Here is an 18,629-nt window from a genome sequence, read left to right on the forward strand (position 1 = left end):
TTTAATCATCATTTCCGCAACGAAAAATATCGACACTTTTCTGTTTTGATAAGTTTACGAACGTTATGCTTCCAGTTTTAGACAGATAGTATTTGTTTTAAATAGTTTTTAGCACAATGCATAAAGAAGTGACTTATATAAACGTCGTTGTTCATTAAATCCATCACAAATAGTTTGCGTTACGGAAATGACGAACTGTTGCGGTAATGATAGAAACATGGATGATATTTATGTTTTGTTACACAAAGAAAATTTCGGAATAAAACAGTATAGTAAAAGCACAAAGCGCAATTATAAATGTATATGGAATCGGAACTTTATTAAATCGAGCATATTCATCACAAAAAATCGGGATTAACTATCATTGAATTCATATTCTGTTACGACTATTGTGTCAAGTATTGATTGGTCGTTAAATTAAAGTGCATACTGTGCCTATTACATGTGTATGTAATAGGCACATTATACACTATGATATAATGACCAATTAATACTCGACACAATAGTCGTAACAGAATATGAATTCAATGATTGTTAATCCCGATTTTTACGTACATGCAACACAAAAATACAACCCGAAAAACATTTTCATATCAAAGGATAATGTTTAAAGATCATATTTGTCTTTCACTGCCTCCCATATTGGTAGAGGTAGGGCCTGGTGACGGCCACTCAACTTCTCTGGTTCACAGGGTAACATGGTAATGATACGATCTTTTTCGTACCAGCATTCGTCCTTATGTAAAGGCCAGAAATATCGATTGATACCGACACAATGCATTGCACTAACTTTCACACCGATGTCGTCTACTTCGGTAATCTTTCCTGGATATGGTTTATTATCATACTCGACCAAACAATAGCTGTCAACTAGACTCTCGTCAATACTGACTGGTACATTGAGAATCTGCAATTCAATAAATAGTCATTATAAATAGTTCACGAAACTATAATAATTTCAAAAATGGTCAGTGTTGTATCCCTTTTGTCGATGTTGATCAAACAACAATTACCTGACAAGGAAGATCAGCCCCGTTTTGTGGACCTACGATGCTGTCGTCATCCAACGGTGCGGGATTTGCAAACGGCTGGAATTAAAAAATAACAATAAAACAGTCTGCATAAAAAAAATAATTAGAAACAATACTTTAGGCAATACTATCTGCTGTCAAAATGAGTCAATACTGTTTTTATAATAAACATCGAGCATCACATAAGCAGTATGCACTATTTGCAAGGCGCAATGCAGATACTTAAACTGACGACATATGTTTTCAATATATAAATCTTTAAAAAAAATAATTCATGTATTTAAGGTACTAGTATGTTAAACAAATATATTTAACCTGGACATTGAAATTGGTTGTAACCGGTTGGTAACATGAACAATCCGGTGAACAGAAACAACTCAGGATTCTTGACTGAACTGTCCCGCTTTCTTTGACAACAACCTGAAACAGAACAAGACTGTGCCTTAGATTTGAGGTGGGGTTTGGGCGTAGTCGTCCAATTGTAAAAGTCAAGTAGAAATTATTGTGCAAAAACGTAATGGTTGTTATATACTTTGTAAGATAAATTTAGTCATTTTATAATTGGAAATGTACAATATATTGATTGTGTTTTTAAATGATCCATATAGAGTCATTTCACGAGGTAAATGTACTGGCTTCAATATATTTAACGTACGGTCTTGCATTTTTCGGGGGCGCGGGCAGGATGCGCACACTACATTCCCCCACCCCGCATTTGCTAGTGGTCACGGCGCTAAAGTTTATAGAGATATGATCGTTAAATTTTGTCGAAAGTTATTCTCACCAGTCTCTAAATATACATTACAAAATGCTATTTAAAATTGCCCACCTGATGGAGTTTCATCGTCTCTGGAACGCCGGTAATCTTTGTTGGAATAGCAGCTTCCTGTTGCGTGATGTCATCGTTTTTCACTTCGAAGATCATCAAACGGCTTCCTAGTTTCTCCAGACCTTGTGAAAAAAATCGTAAGTACTATATGAGATTTTTTTTCCATATCTTAATAATAATAAACTCAGAAAGTACCGACTATTGACAGTCTGTCATTCAAATTACATGAATGGTATTAATGGCGTAAGTCTCAAGTAGCAAAATGTAAAAAAATATTCTTAAATCACACCAGTATATAGGTTTAAACGTGAATTTATGTATTTAAAACTACCGATAGTCGAGTATGGAATCAATGATCTACAGTATTATGTATTTTGGTTGTGCTGCGAGTTTTTCCATTTACATTCCATTACTTAAAACATTAATATTTAATTGGATCTTTAGAAAATGTAATTTAAAACTGTAGTGAAATCAGTGTAACCTGTTGTTAACCCTTTCAGTGCGGAAAGAGAATTTTGAAGGCCTTTGCAAACAATTTGGATCCAGATGAGACGCCACAGAACGTGGCGTCTCATCAGGATCCAAACTGTTTGCTATTCTGATATTTCTGATAATATTCTTTGAAAAAAATCGAAAATGTTAATTTTAGAAATTAAGCAGCCGACATTTTAGCAGACGACAAATTTCCCAGCATGCAAAGGGTTAATATTTTCAAACACATTAATCAAGTCTGTGCTAAATTACCTCTCATTAAAGCACTAGCACCCGTTATGTCCGTCTCATGGGTGTTGACGAGTGTATCCGCCTCACGCTTGACTACGGCTCCAATACCATCAGGGGCGCCCTTGCCGTGTCCTGCCTCCATAAAATTCCAACTTCCGCCATTTACAAAGCCATACTCGAAAATTTTCGTAGAAAAGAGGTAGAAATTTGATTTACACCTGTATTGTGTGGTAGGCCCATCGGAGACGAAATGGATTTTATCGATGTCAGGAGTGGTCCGCCGGATGTGCAAGAGGATAGGATCGAGATGTGCCCATATTCCAGGAGGGGAGTGTTTCAAATCGTCCGATACGGTTGCGAAAGATATATGCTTGGATTTGAAATAGGCGACACCGGTGTGAATAGAAATTTGGCGTTTTGACGAACCGAAATGTACACTCTGAATCTCAGATGCATATTTACATTGATAGTTCTCTGAGAAATCAATATGTATGATAACCTCGTTATCTGTTAAATTTTGTTTCAGTTGATGGAGCCTTATATACTGGTGCTTAATGTTAAATTCATGTCTTGCAAGTCGTGAAATCTCCTCATGCAATTCATAAATGAGCGTTTCTATAGTCCCACTTTCTTGGCTTTTTAAAGTCATGTTTGATTTCTTAACTTGCTTTTCGCCATTCAGGGTTATTTCTCTTTCAATTCTTTTGTTCTTCCACATTTTCCATTCAATGATTTTTCCAGTATTTATGTTACTCTTCACGACATTAGTTTTAAATGCTTTGTCCTTGCACTCTGTGCACGTGCGGTACATGCAGGACATTGAGTTTGTATCGCACGTGATATCTTGTATTAAGGTGTTCAGATCGCGGTGTTCGAACACACCTTCACTTGCAAGTTTATTTAATTTTAATATGGGATTTTCATGAATTTTGCACAAACAAGTTTCGTGGTCTTTCTCAGTGGCTCGTTTTATCCAAAAAGGCTTCAACCTTGCAAAAAGACTAAAACTGATGTTGGAGCTGTTTTCATAAAGAAATTTCTTGTGCAAGTTTGTTAAACTATCATTCATTAATCGAATCTGCTTTTTCACTTTTCTTCTTGTGATGGTTGATTTCTTTCCGGCCTTGATTCTCGAGTTATCATCTCTTTCAAAGAAGTCTGTTATGTTTTTCTGGAAAACTGTGCTTCTCTGTCTTCGTGGTGTGTTTGCGTGCACCCGTATTCTACTCTCTGAAATCCCGGTTGCTTTTTTGGCAAAATCCCCTATCCCGTATTTGCGTAATACTGCTTCCCTATATATCAATTTTTTTAGCATTCTCTTTTCGGCGGTTTCAGCATTTGAATACCTCTTTCTTATGTTATTTATAAGTATCGAGTACATGGTAATGGCGGTCTTTGTCTTCGCTCTATCGTTCATTATTATTTCCACTTCATTATCAATTTGACTTTCAGTGCGCTTAATGTTCTTGTTTTTTAACCTGTAGTACCTCTTCTTGTACATATCTTTCATGCGTCTTTCTTTGTTGAGTGCTATTCTTAATTTAAACTGTTCTCTGTATGCTTTTGATCTATTTAAATTCTTTTTTCTTCGGCCTCTGTCCCTGTTCTGTATCTCTCGGCTTGGCCCTGGTCCATTGTCTGGTGGGGAATTCGGGGGTGTCATGGTTAATTTCAATGCCGCTGTGATCTTTTTCGTTCGATCTCTGTAGGTTTTACTGCTAATCTTCCATGCACGTCGCTTTGATCTTTTTTCTCTTTCGGACATGTCGTGAACTAATTTTATATTGCCCCTTTCCTTCCTTTTCAAATATCGCTCTCTTTCTTTTTGCTTGTACTTTTCGTGTTTTTCTGTATCATTTCTCTGTCTTTTGCGCCATAGCGCCGATCTTTCGCCGCTTGTCAACGCCATACTTCCTGAATGAGAATAGGGTTTGCTACAATAACATATGTAGCAAAAAAATCGTCATTTCCGAAACGGTGCATATCTATCTTTTTTTTACAATTGTCGCACACATATACTTTTTTTACAATTAAAAAAATAATATACGGGCCTTTTTTAAACTGGGTGAAAATTTACATGTACTCTTTATGATGACAATTTATTACAAACTATTTAAAAAAATAAATAATAGATCTAACTCTTTCGTCAAAATTATTTCTATAGAATATCTTTAAAAACATGTTTCACATCTTTACGCTTATAGTTGTACGTTATTTTATTCACGAATTGACATTAAATTATTTTATTTACGTAACCCACTTTATTATAATTGCTAATATTAGAATATTATAATGCAGCCGTCATTACCGAAACGATTGCATCATTATCGAAACGATTTTAACGTTTCGGTAATGAGCGTTTCGGTAATGTTTATTTTTAGCATTTTTTTCATGTGCGTCTGACTGACAGAGATTTGTTCACTCGTTACACTGCATGATATCAAGATCGAATATCAACTCATCATAAATACAAAACATGTTTGTGCTTTTACATATCATTTTGTTATTTATCAGCATACGGTAATGATGCGTAAAAAACATACGACAATACAATGCAAGCTTACCTATGCCTTTTAATTATTTCAGCTCATGAATTCGCGGCCTCGTCTGTTGTTAAAACGTTCGCGCCCAAACAAGTTTTTGCATACGTCATAAAACAAAGGTTACAATAAACCATATATACCACTGGAAGAAAATATTAATTAAGTTGCGGTAATGACGACAATTCTAGTGACACAAAACAAAATCTTTTTTTTCCATTTATAATTTTTAGACTAGTACTGAATGAATAAAAATTGTTTTTTAAAGGCCCTGTATACGGATTAAATGCATAACCTTTATATAAATTTGCTTCATTATTTGAAAAATATGCTTCTATAATTAGGTATTTGGAGAAGTGACAACTGTTTTTTCCTGTATTTGTCGTGACTGGTGAGTTACATGTATTATTTAAAATGTTGAATAGATCATCTTTACATACAAACTATTTAAAACTATTAATTTAACAATTATAAATGAACAATATTTTCAAAATTGCTCCAAAACTTCCATCGAAAACCATGCATGGCTCGAGTGACAAAAGTTTGGCAATTTTTATAGAAATACCCATACACAAGTTTTGGAAACACATTTCTAGTTCAAACTAATTTTCAAGTAAATGTTAGATGCAGCTTAAATGGTGGGCTGCTGGGAAAGCCATCTTGAAACAAGGGGCAACAGATTTGATCTTATCCAATGAAAATCAAAAGCAAATGAATATTAACATTTACTAGCACTAAAGATTTACTATGGAATACAAATCTTTTCATATAAACTGCTAATGGGTAAACTGGGCTTATAATGCATGTGCCTAAAGTGTAATACCAGATTAGCCTGTGCAGACAGCACAGACTAATCAGGGACTACACTATCAGCCTAGACTGGAATTTCATCTAAAAAAAGGCTTTTTTAAAACAAAAATTCCATAAAGTGAAAAGGGTTGTCCCTGGGATGACACTACACACATGCATTAAGCCCAGTTTTTGCAGAACACCGCTCATATGATACATACTGGAATATTTGTCTTGATCTTCAGAAGGTCAAACATGTTGGACATGTCGATCAAGCTCTGACGCACTTCCCGATACAGTGAGCCAATGAAATTGAGGGGAATGGAGAGCTGAAACAGCAGCCCGTTAACCATCACCAGATCCCCCACTGTCATTGTACCTGCAGGAGAGATGCACATCAACAACACTAATCCCCCACTGTCATTGTACCTGCAGGAGAGATGCACATCAACAACACTAATCCCCCACTGTCATCGTACCTGCAGGAGAGATGCACATCAACAACACTAATCCCCCACTGCCATCGTACCTGCAGGAGAGATGCACATCAACAACACTAATCCCACACTGTCATCGTACCTGCAGGAGAGATGCACATCAACAACACTAGTTTCTGTTACCCAATCAAAGCCATATTTTGAGACAAATATTTTTTAATTCATCTTCATATGCACTGATTTTAATTCAAGAACAATTCAATAACGTAGTCTGTGTTTTGCCAAAAGGTCTTGTTTGCAAACACATTAAACCCAGTTTTATCAGAAAAAGGGTCATTTCCTGTCACATTACTAAGACTTAGTCAGATTTACCTGCCATGATTCCCTGACTGGCCAGGACCATGATGGCAGTGAGGCCTGCACTGAAGATGAAGTTCTGACCCCAGTTCAGCCAGGCAAGACTGGTCAAGGTTTTCACAGACTTCTGCTCATACACACCGAGTATTTTGTCGTACCTCTCTGCCTCATACTTCTCATTATTGAAGTACTGAAAGATTAAACACGGAAAACCAAAGTAGAGATCTAGAATATGTAAAGAAATGATTGTTTAAGTGGCCAGACCTGACAAACATTTAAATTAAACTGCTGAGGAATATTTGGTGCAACAGTGGATTGCAGAAAGAATTAAATGAACATACATACAGAACATCATGATGATCAATTGTTCAAAGAATATGAGCCTTGTTCTGCGAAAAATGGGGCTTAATTCATGAGCATTTAGATGTCCCAGATAATAGTGAGCAATTTGCACAGGCTAATCAGGTGCAACACTTTCCACATTAACTGGTTTTTTGCTAACAAGAGACGTTCTTTAAACGAAAAATACAATAACAGCGGAAAGGGCACTAAATACATTTTTAAAACAAGAGCACCGCCTTGCGGGTGCAGACCGCTCATCTATTTTCTTTTTAAAGGTGAAGGGACTCTCAATTTGAATCACAAAGGAGGGAGGGGTGGAGTGAAGAGGGGTGTATAGTGTGGGGGTGTGGACATTTATAACAATATCTTCCCAAAATGCGGAAAAAAAAATGCAAACAAAACAAACAAAAAAATTCGGGGGGGGGGGGGGGGGGGGGGGGGATTCTTGGGTGTGATGGTTGGACGGTATTTCAAAAATAAAATAGTAAAAATAAATATTTGTGTTTTTTAACCGTTTCAAAAAAAATGGGGGTGGTGGGGTGGGGGTGGTATAGTGTGAGGGTGTGGTAAAAGGGCACGGGGGATGGTTTGGGTGGAGTCTATTGTGGTATGTCAGGTAAGAGTAGTTTTGTCAAAGTATCAATCAAATCTAATCATAAAAAAAAAAGTTATGGCAATTTTAGCAAAATAATTTGACCTTGAGAGTCAAGGTCATTCAAAGGTCAAGGTAAAATTCAACTTGCCAGGTACAGTAACCTCATGATGGCATGAAAGTATTTGAAGTTTGAAAGCAATAGCCTTGATACTTTAGAAGTAAAGTGGATCGAAACACAAAATTTAACCATATATTCAAAGTTACTAAGTCAAAAAAAGGTTGTAAAAATGACAACCAGAGTTATGCAACTTGTCCTTTTACTGTACCCTTATGATAGTTTGTGAGTGTTCCAAGTATGAAAGCAATATCTATGATACTTTAGGGGTTAAGTGGACCAAAACACAAAACTTAACCAAATTTTCAATTTTCTAAGTATAAAGGGCCCATAATTCCGTCCGAATGCCAGTCAGAGTTACATAACTTTGCCTGCACAGTCCCCTTATGATAGTTAGTAAGTGTTGCAAGTATGAAAGCAATAGCTTTGATACTTAAGGAATAAAATGGACCTAAACACAAAACTTAACCAAAATTTTCAATTTTCTAACTAATTTTGCCTGCCCAGTCCCCTCATGATAGTAAGTAATTGTACCAAGTTTAAATGCAATAGCATTGATACTTTCTGAGAAAAGTTGACCTAAACGCAAAACTTAACCGGACGCCGACGCCAACGCCGACGCCAAGGTGATGACAATAGCTCATAATTTTTTTTCAAAAAATAGATGAGCTAAAATTACTCAAGCAATGACACAAATATATATAGGATCTGGCACGAGTTGTCATATCATACCTTATTTTATTAAACGAGTTCAGGAATGTTGTTAGTAAGCAAGCCTTTGGCGAGCTTACTAACAAATTTCCTGGACGCGTTTAATAAAATATGGTATGATATGACAACGATTGTCAGATCTTTTTTATCACATGCTTTTAAATGAGCAAATTAAATAAATATTTACGCAAACATAATGATTAAATCCCGAACGTTGTTTACATTTCGAGACGTCATTTGACGTTGCAACATCATTTCAGCAAAATAACAAAATGCGATTGGTCAATAAACGAAAACTTTGCCAATGAAAATGCTTAAAAATGTTGTATGACACATGTGTAATACAAAAAAAATATGTAATGGTTGTATTACATGGGAAACAGGGTATAGAATGTCATAAAGTAGTAATATTCTTTGATTTGATTTTTTTATCATGGCATATTCCCAATAACCTGTTGCATTAAACCAAGGATACCTACCTTGACTGTTTCATAGTTGATGAGAGAGTCTATAGCCTTGTTGCCTGCCTCTCCTTCAGCCTGGTTCATCTGCACTCGAATCTTTGTCCTATAGCCATGACAACGAGAATTTTGTACTTAATCCAGGCTCTGACCCTTAATATTCAGGGGACCAATATTCCTTTTTTTTATTCTTTGAAGTTTATGAGCGAGTTAATATCCAATATACTACATATATTTGTGGACTCTTCAGAATATTAATTATGATTTAAGAGCAATCAGATCAGTTTCTTTCTTTTCAAGAGTCAAGAAAAAACAAGTAAAAATATTCTTTTTTTATGATAAGAAGTGGACAAACAAATAAATAAAATACTGACATCAAAACATATTATCTTCTAGGAATTGAAAACAGATTCGGCTTCAGGACTTGAAAAACAAAAATAGAGCTGTGTTTATGAAACACAATGCCCCCTACTGCGCCGCTTGAAGCCATATATTCGACCTTTGACCTTGAAGGATGACCTTGACCTTTCACCACTTCAAATGTGCAGCTCCAAGAGATACACATGCATGCCAAATATCAAGTTGCTATCTTTAATATTGCAAAAGTTATGACCAAGGTTAAAGTTTTGGGACAGAATTACAGACAGGCCAAAAACAATATACCCACATTTATTCGATCCGGGTGCATAAAAAGGCCATAATTCCATATAATTACCATCTACACATTCAGGTTATTCAACTGTGAAAGTATCTGGGAGATCCACAAAGTAAATAAAAAGGATTGGAAAACACAAGCTTTTGGACATATGGACATATAGATTCAAATACCGAGGTACAGATGTACAAATTGATGAACCGATGTACAAGTGCAATGCTTAATGCCTCCAAATCTGTAAGGGCATATTAAGTGTATGTTCTTGCATACCAACAATTAATGGTGATGTTTTAAGCAGGTGGAAGTAGTCAGCTCCATTAACTTCTTAATTTTATGAAGACTGATCAACCAACATAGTTTCTCCAATATACCCCATCTAAACTTTGATTTCAAGGATATATCGTGTAAGTACCTGTTATCGAACAGCACCTATTATCGGACGTTTTGTTTTGGTCCTGTATGCACATGCGCAAAAGTGCGTATGTCGTCACATTGATAAACAAATAGTCGCACATGAAGTCCATGACCTACTTGCCTACTTAGCTTGAAACAAATGCGCCGAAAACAGGTTAAAGGAACGCATTTATTGTTATTTACACCGTTGTGTGTTTTTTTTGCATTACTTTTTTAATGCATTTATCAAAATGGCATTTACACACCAAAAAGCATATTTCCGTTTGCAATTTTGATTGCAGCAGACGCAGGTTTTTTCGCCGAGTCCGGGTCACGTGATAGTCATGTGACTTTGTATATACTGGAGTAGTATTTATGAAGTGTCAGGTAATAGGTCATGTTTACATGGGCCGCCATTTTGTTTTGTCTGCTAGAAGTGACAATAATCAGGGAATCATTGTTATTAATTCTTGAAGGTAGTTTGCTGGAAAAGTTTATAGATAAATCATTCAATGATTGAACTGTTAGTCATTTGTTAAAACAAAATGTTTTTGTCACTTTAAGTGTTTCAATTTTAAGGTTATTTAACGTAATTTCTTAGGTGTTCGATAACTGGTTCGTCTACCATAAATAGGAATAACTAGAGCTTGGTCACAGACGTGACGTATACCCCCACATGCCGCATTGACACAGACTATTTTGCATGCTGTCTTCACACAAAAAAGAGAAGCTAATTTATGGTGATTTTTAAGAATTATTATGCCATTATCATTTATGGCCATTTTTGACCTTTGAACTCAAAGTGTGACCTTGACCTTAAAGATATTGACATAATTCTTTTGTGTGACACACCATCCAATGATGGTGAACAAATGATTTTAAAATCTCACAATTAACAACATAGATATGGCCCGGACAAGATCATTTATGGCTTTTTTGACCTTTGAACTCAAAGTGTGACTTTGACCTTGTAGATATCAACGTAATTCTTTCGTGCAACACACCTTCCAATGATGGTGAACAAATGTGCCAAATCGTTTCAAAAATCTCACAATGAACGACAAAGTTATGGCCCAAACAAGCTCATTTATGGCCATTTTTGACCTTTGAACTCAAAGTGTGACCTTGACCTTGGAGATATCGACCTTATTCTTTTGCGCGACACACCGTCCAATGATGGTGAACAAATGTGCCAAATGATTTTAAAATCTCACAATGAACAACATAGTTATTGCCCAGACAAGCTCATGTATGGCCATTTGGACCTTTGAACTCAAAGTGTGACCTTGACCTTGGAGATATCGACATAATTCTTTCGCGCGACACACCGTCCAATGATGATGAACAATGATTTTGTGCCGAATGATTTTAAAATCTCACCATGAACAACTTAGTTATTGCCCGGACAAGCTCTCAGGACAGACCGACAGACAGACCGACCGACCGACAAAGTGACTCCTATATAGCCCCCATTACCATTGGTAATGGGGGTAATGGGGATATAAAAAGTACCATTACTTTATAACAGGAAAACAACATTTTATAATACAATTGAGCCATGTTCTGACTTTTATGGAATTTTACATTTACAGGCCTGGTTGTCTCTTCCAAACGAAAATCCAGTGTAGGGATAAAGTGTCGTCCATGATTAGCCTGTGCAGGCAGCACAGGCTTATCTGGGATGACATTTTACTCACATTCATTTAGCCTTTTTTCCCACAGTGCAACTCATACTTGATCATTGTTGAGTAGCTACCCACCTCCATTGTGTGACAACCAAGGTGAAGATGGTGTAGGTTGTGATGCAGCCCATTGTGACCTCTGCAAACTCCGCGCCACACTTGTACCACTGAAACATTGCAAGCATCATTGTTTATGAGTAACACTTAACAGGGCTTAATGCATGAGCGTAAAGTGTCATCCCAGATAAGACCGTGCAGTTTGCACAGGCTTATCATAACCACATGTTTCACTTAAACTGGATTTTTGCTTTAGAAAATACTTCGTTTAAACATAAAATACCATAAAAACATAAAGTGTTATCCCAAATAAGCCTGTGTGGACTGCAAGATATGTGTTAATAAAGAACTGATGCCCCTGTTTCCACTTTTGTCTAAAAAGTCCCCTTGTGTCAAACACAAGCTAATGATGGCCAATTTTGACTTTTGACCTCTTAACTTGATCTTTGAGGTACTTGGACAGGTGTTACACGCCACATAAGCTAGTCTCAGCATGTTAGTTATTTGTGGCTAATTGTTTTAAAATTGAATTGATGAATTAAAAAGTCATGCAGGTAGACTCACACATCAAAGTCAGGTAAGAATCTGAAAGCGTTTCGGGAAAAAAAAAAAGAAAAAAAAAAAAAAAAAGAAAGTTGTACAGTCAAAGGCCCATAGCTTTGTAAATACTCTAAGTTTTCTGGCACTAATTTTCGGGCACCCTCTTTTTTAGGGGTTTAGAAGAACTGTTTGTTTGGCAAAATTTTTTGTATTATCTGACTGTGACCTTTGAGATAGGAAGAAAGGATACGCATGCAATTCATTGTCTCACCATAATGGTCTATTTTGGTAAGTTAGTGGAAAATTGCAAGATAAACAGGACAATTGTCAAGCAATATGGTCCCCTACCGGTGAAACTCCACCATTGTCAGATTTTTTTCATATTTATTTTTTAATTGTTGCCATAGCAACCATAATTTTTGATGTAGGAACAAAATGAAATGACGTGCATAATCTCCATATTGCCATCTATCCATGTTTTAAGTGTCATGAAAAAATATCAAGAACTTTTAAAGTTATCGCAGGATCCAGAAAAGTGTGACAGACTTACTGACTGACTGACATACTGACGGACACACATAGCGCAAACCATAAGTCCCCTCGGGTTTCACCGGTAGGGGACAATTACAAAGATACCATACCCTATTATGTGGCCAAATTTAACAGTATAACCATTAAGTGTGACATTTATCTTTTAGTTAGGGAAAACAGTTTGTTTACACGACAAGTCATCTTCTGATAGTGCACATATATGGAAAGTTATTTTGATATTACACGCTAAATGACAATGTAAAAGACTGGAGAAGCATGAACGAAGACAGGAACATACACTTGACCATTGTGGATGAAATATTGCGAATTTCGCTTGACAAAAAATATTAATGTTTTATTATTTAGATAAACTTATTTTTCAATTTACATTTTAATTTATTATATTTTTGCGAGATGTCACATGTTGAGAATACCCACAATTTATGTTTTCTGAAAGATACTTGTAATTATTATATCAAACTTTCAATCTTTAAATAATTTAAGTGATATTACAATCATTATACACACAGTAGAAGTGATAATATTTGGGCCATGCTCTGTGAAAAGGGGGTTTAATTCATGTGCATAAAGTGTCATCCCAGATTAGCCTGTGCAGTCCACACAGGCTAATCAGGGACAACACTTTCCGCCAAAATTGGATTTTTGCTATGAAGAGACTTTTTTAAACGAAAAATATAATAAAAGCGGAAAGTGTTGTCCCTGATAAGTCTGTGCGGAGTGCACAGGCTAATCTGGGAAAACTCTTTAGGCACATGCATTAAACACCCTTTTCCCAGAGCATGGCCCATTTATAGTTGAGAGTTTCACTTACCAGGAGGCCTGTTACCATGAGCACCTCTAGAATGGTTGGTACCACACTGAACACAACTGACCTCAACACATAATCTATTCCCCTGAAATGAAGCAGTCGAAGACATGAACACAAATGTAATGTGTCTTGTTCTGTGAAAATTTGGCAAAATGCATTTGCGTAAAGTGACGTCCCAGATTAGCCTGTGCAGTTTGCACAGGCTAATCAGGGACAACACTTTCCGCTTTAATTGTATTTTTCATTTAAAGAAAGTCACTTTTTATCGAAAATCTAGTTTAAGCCAAAAGTGTTGTCCCTGATAAGCATGTGCGAACTGCTCAGGCTTCTCTTGGACGACACTTAACGCACATGCATTATGCCCAGTTTTATCAGAACAAGACACATTTATTTAAACATGAGCCTTTCTATGGGAAAGCTTAGCTTAATGCATGTTTGTTAAGTGTCGTTCCAGATTTGCCTGTGCAGTCAGCACAGGCTAATCATGCAAGGATGACATTTTCTGCTTTAATGGTTTTTCCTGTAAATGAATAATATTCTAAACAAAATCCAGGCTAGGGAGAAAGTGCAGTCCCTGATTATCCTGTGTGGACTATATGCATAAAACCCTGTTTTCTTAGAAAGAGGGTCATATTCATTTTACTTTGTCTGCATCAAATGTGTCAGACTTTATGAGACCTGTTGAATTGTGTCTTTTTGGAAGACCTTGCCATCCCTACCGAAGAAAGGTTAAAATCTGGGTACCCCTGACTGCTTGGGGGACACCTTATCCACTAAATCAATATGCATTGCCAAAAGTCACACATAACCAAAACAAAGTAAATTTAATAAGTATGTGCCATGGACTGCAAGATGTAAACTTTTCCCAATACATGAATTGAACATACTTGATTTTAGGTGAATATCATGCACACAACAGTTACTGCACTCCAAATATATCCCTGAACATATAGGAACAAAGACACACCATAATACAGCCATTTGCAGCATTTTTTTTTATTTAATCATTAGAAACCTTAGTTTTTTACAAACTATATTTAGAGGATTTTGGACATGTGACAATAAAATCAAATATTTTAATGTGTATTTTGTAAATGTTTTGAACAGTCCCCTTTAGTTTAAAAATAATATATTAACTGCACTTTTGCCAATAATAATTTAAATTCAATTATTTTCTTTCATTATTATAACTTAAATATTTATAAATATTTTTCTTATTTGAATATTAAAATATATACATTATCTGATCACCCAATACAATAAAAAAAAATACTTAAAAAAACACTTTCAAAATGGTGTTTAGTTGAATAGTTATTTTTTTGTGTTGATTTTAACATTATTTTACACAAACTTCCTTATCTAAACATAAAAATGACTATACATCTTAATTATGTATGTGTATTGAAACAATGGAGATAACCAAATTAATTAAAAATGTGTGAACGACAAGGCATCTCAATATTCTAACCAACTTATTACAACAAGATACTCAGTCATTATCACATACTTCTAAGCTCATTAAGATAATTAGGAATATTAATTGTGAGAATAATAAGGGTTACTCTGTTTGACAGATATCAAAGAAGGTATATATTGGACAAATATGACTACAAAGACATACTCTTTCAGTACATGTAAATATATACAGGTATGAACAAAATGTGTACTATCATAAAAGTATACAATTATTGAGAGAATATTAACACTGTCTACAACTCATTTAAAATAAACAATTAATTACATTTATTAATAACAACACTTTGCTAATCAAAAAAGCTCACTTGGTTCTCAATTGTTAAAGTATTTTTTTATTAATAACAACACTTCGCTAATAAAAAAAGCTCACTTGGATCTCAATTGTTAAAGTATTTTAGTTTCATTAAAAATCTTCAGATATCAAAATAAATAAATTTCAATGATGAAATTTATGTTGCAAAAGTATTTGTATAATATTATAAACATTTTCTTTATAATAAAGGCATACCACTGACATGCCCATACATGGATGAAAACAAATATTAAATATACAGGAATGAAACGCCAAAACATGTTTAGCCTTAGTCTTGAATTCTTTATTTTTTCCTTACATGCAATGTGACTTAATAAAAGTATGTCCAGGTAGGACACAACCATTTCACTTGTATAGCTGAGAAAACAATTATATTTTGATGAATCAACAAATGCTTGATGTGTTTAGATAAAAATATGTGTTGATGAGGGACACTATAAGCACATGCCTGTGCTGGGAAACATGGCCATTTTACAGCAAGAGAGAAGGAATATAAAGGAAAATACAGGTACACAAACTTATGGTTTATGTTACCTGATACAAGTGTGTGCTGATGTGAGACTATTAGCACATGCCTGTGCTGGGAAACATGGCCATTTCAAATCAAGACAAGATGAATATAAAAGAAGAAACTGGTACATGTACTTATGGTTTATGTTTTCTGGTACAAGTGTGTGCTGATGTGAGACACTATTAGCACATGTCTGTGCTGGGAAACATGGTCATTTCAAATCAAGACAAGATGAATATAAAAGAAGATACTGGTACATTAACTTATGGTTTATGTGACCTGGTACAAGTGTGTGCTGATGTGAGACTATTAGCACATGCCTGTGCTGGGAAACATGGCCATTTTGCAGCAAGACAGACTGAATATAAAGGAATGAACTGGTACATTAACTGATAGTTTATGTGACCTGGTACAAGTGTGTGCTGATGTGAGATTATTAGCACATGCCTGTGCTTAGAAACATTGCCTTTTTTGCAGCAAGACAGACTGAATATAAAGGAAGATACTGTTACATTTACTATGGTTTATGTGACCTGGTACAAGTGTGAGCTAATGCGAGAATCTATTAGCACATGCCTGTGCTGGGAAACATGGCCATTTCACATCAAGACAGAATGAGTTTAAAAGAAGATAATGGAATATTTACACATGGTTTATGTGACCTGGTACAAGTGTGTGCTGATGTGAGACTATTAGCACATGCCTGTGCTGGGAAACATGGCCATTTGACACCAAGCCAGAAATAATATAAAGGGAGATACTTGTTTATTAAATTATGGTTTATGTTACCTGGTACAAGTGTGTGCTGATGTGAGACACTATAAGCACATGACTGTGCTAGGAACATGGCCATTTAACATCACGACAGAATGAGTATAAAAGAAGATACTGATATATTTACGTATGGTTTATGTGACCTGGTACAAGTGTGTGCTGATGTGAGACTATTAGCACTAGCCTGTGCTGGGAAACATGGAAATTCCATATCAAGAAATAATGAGTATAAAAGAAGATACTGGTGCATTTACTTATGGTTTATGTTACCTGGTACAAGTGTGTGCTAATGTGAGACTATTAGCACATGCCTGTGCTGGGAAACAAGGCCATCTTGCAGCAAGACAGACTGAATATAAAGGAAGATACTGTAGCATTAACTTATGGTTTATGTGACCTGGTACAAGTGTGTGCTGATGTGAGACTATTAGCACATGCCTGTGCTGGGAAACATGGTCATTTCACACCAAGACAGAATGAGTATAAAGGAAGACACTGTAACATTAACTTATGGTTTATGTTACCTGGTACAAGTTTGTGCTAATGTGAGACTATTAGCACATGCCTGTGCTGGGAAACATGGCCATTTCACATCAAGACAGAATGCATATAAAGGAAGATACTGTTACATTTACTTTTGGTTTATGTGACCTAGTACAAGTGTGTGCTGATGTAAGACACTATAAGCACCACACCAAGACAGAATGAATATAAAAGAAGACACTGGTATATTTACTTATGGTTCATGTGACCTGGTACAAGTGTGTGCTGATGTGAGACTATTAGCACATGCCTGTGCTGGGAAACATGGCCATTTAACATCAATACGAGATGAATATAAAGAAAGAGACTGGTACATTAACTTATGGTTTATGTTACCTGGTACAAGTGTGTGCTGATGTGAGACTATTAGCACATGCCTGTGCTGGGAAACATGGCCATTTCACATCAAGACAAGATGAATATAAAGGAAGAGACTGGTACATTAACTTATGGTTTATGTGACCTGGTACAAGTGTGTGCTGATGTGAGACTATTAGCACATGCCTGTGCTGGGAAACATTGCCATTTCACACCAAGACAGAATGAATATAAAGGAAGATACTGGTATATTTACTTATGGTTAATATGACCTGGTACAAGTGAGTGCAGTTGTAAGACACTATTAGCACATGCCTGTGTTGGAAAACATGGCCATTTCACATCAAGACAGAATGTGTACAGCAGAAGATACTGGAATATTTACTTATGGTTTATGTGACCTGGTACAAGTGTGTGCTGATGTGAGACTATTAGCACATGCCTGTGCTGGGAAACATGGCCATTTCACATCAATACAGAATGAGTACAACAGAAGATACTGGTATATTTACTTATGGTTTATGTGACCTGGTACAAGTGTGTGCTGATGTGAGACACTATTAGCACATGCCTGTGTTGGAAAACATGGCCATTTCACATCAATACAGAATGAGTACAGCAGAAGATACTGGAATATTTACTTATGGTTTATGTGACCTGGTACAAGTGTGTGCTGATGTGAGACTATTAGCACATGCCTGTGCTGGGAAACATGGCCATTTCACATCAAGACAGAATGAGTACAACAGAAGATACTGGTATATTTACTTATGGTTTATGTTACCTGATACAAGTGTGTGCTGATGTGAGACTATTAGCACATGCCTGTGCTGGGAAACATGGCCATTTCACACCAAGACAGAATGAATATAAAAGAAGACACTGGTATATTTACTTATGGTTCATGTGACCTGGTACAAGTGTGTGACGATGTGAGACTATTAGCACATGCCTGTGCTGGGAAACATGGCCATTTAACATCAATACGAGATGAATATAAAGAAAGAGACTGGTACATTCACTTATGGTTTATGTTACCTGGTACAAGTGTGTGCTGATGTGAGACTATTAGCACAT

The 18,629-nt window shown here is 35.9% G+C and overlaps 2 protein-coding genes across 2 annotated transcripts in view; both read right to left on the reverse strand.

Moving 5' to 3' along the window:
* Positions 1-18,629, reverse strand: part of LOC127850661 (iron-sulfur clusters transporter ABCB7, mitochondrial-like) — a 49,741-nt gene that overhangs the window by 12,828 nt on the left and 18,284 nt on the right. The window contains exons 6-10 of the mRNA XM_052383832.1: positions 13,621-13,702; positions 11,739-11,827; positions 8,949-9,036; positions 6,722-6,896; positions 6,134-6,291 (exon numbers count right to left, since the gene is read on the reverse strand). Coding sequence (XP_052239792.1) covers positions 6,134-6,291; positions 6,722-6,896; positions 8,949-9,036; positions 11,739-11,827; positions 13,621-13,702 — 592 coding nt within the window. The remainder of the gene's footprint in view (positions 1-6,133; positions 6,292-6,721; positions 6,897-8,948; positions 9,037-11,738; positions 11,828-13,620; positions 13,703-18,629) is intronic.
* On the reverse strand, positions 460-5,220 carry LOC127850660 (uncharacterized). Its single transcript, XM_052383831.1, has 6 exons — positions 5,148-5,220; positions 2,605-4,497; positions 1,861-1,982; positions 1,347-1,451; positions 1,014-1,088; positions 460-907 (listed from the first exon to the last, which is right to left on the reverse strand). Exons 2-6 carry the CDS (start codon positions 4,490-4,492, stop codon positions 608-610), a joined length of 2,490 nt encoding a protein of 829 aa, XP_052239791.1. The 5' UTR covers positions 4,493-4,497; positions 5,148-5,220; the 3' UTR covers positions 460-607.

The sequence above is a fragment of the Dreissena polymorpha genome, chromosome 11 (genome assembly GCF_020536995.1).
Source record: "Dreissena polymorpha isolate Duluth1 chromosome 11, UMN_Dpol_1.0, whole genome shotgun sequence".
NCBI lineage: Eukaryota > Metazoa > Mollusca > Bivalvia > Myida > Dreissenidae > Dreissena > Dreissena polymorpha.

Excerpts from the sequence above, each read along its gene's own strand:
- LOC127850660 (XM_052383831.1), bottom strand. The coding sequence starts at position 4,492 with ATGGCGTTGACAAGCGGCGAAAGATCGGCGCTATGGCGCAAAAGACAG. Across the intron at positions 1,089-1,346 it reads CAACCAATTTCAATGTCCAG|CCGTTTGCAAATCCCGCACC; the intron begins GTTAAATATATT and ends TTTTAATTCCAG. Across the intron at positions 908-1,013 it reads GGGCTGATCTTCCTTGTCAG|ATTCTCAATGTACCAGTCAG; the intron begins GTAATTGTTGTT and ends ATTGAATTGCAG.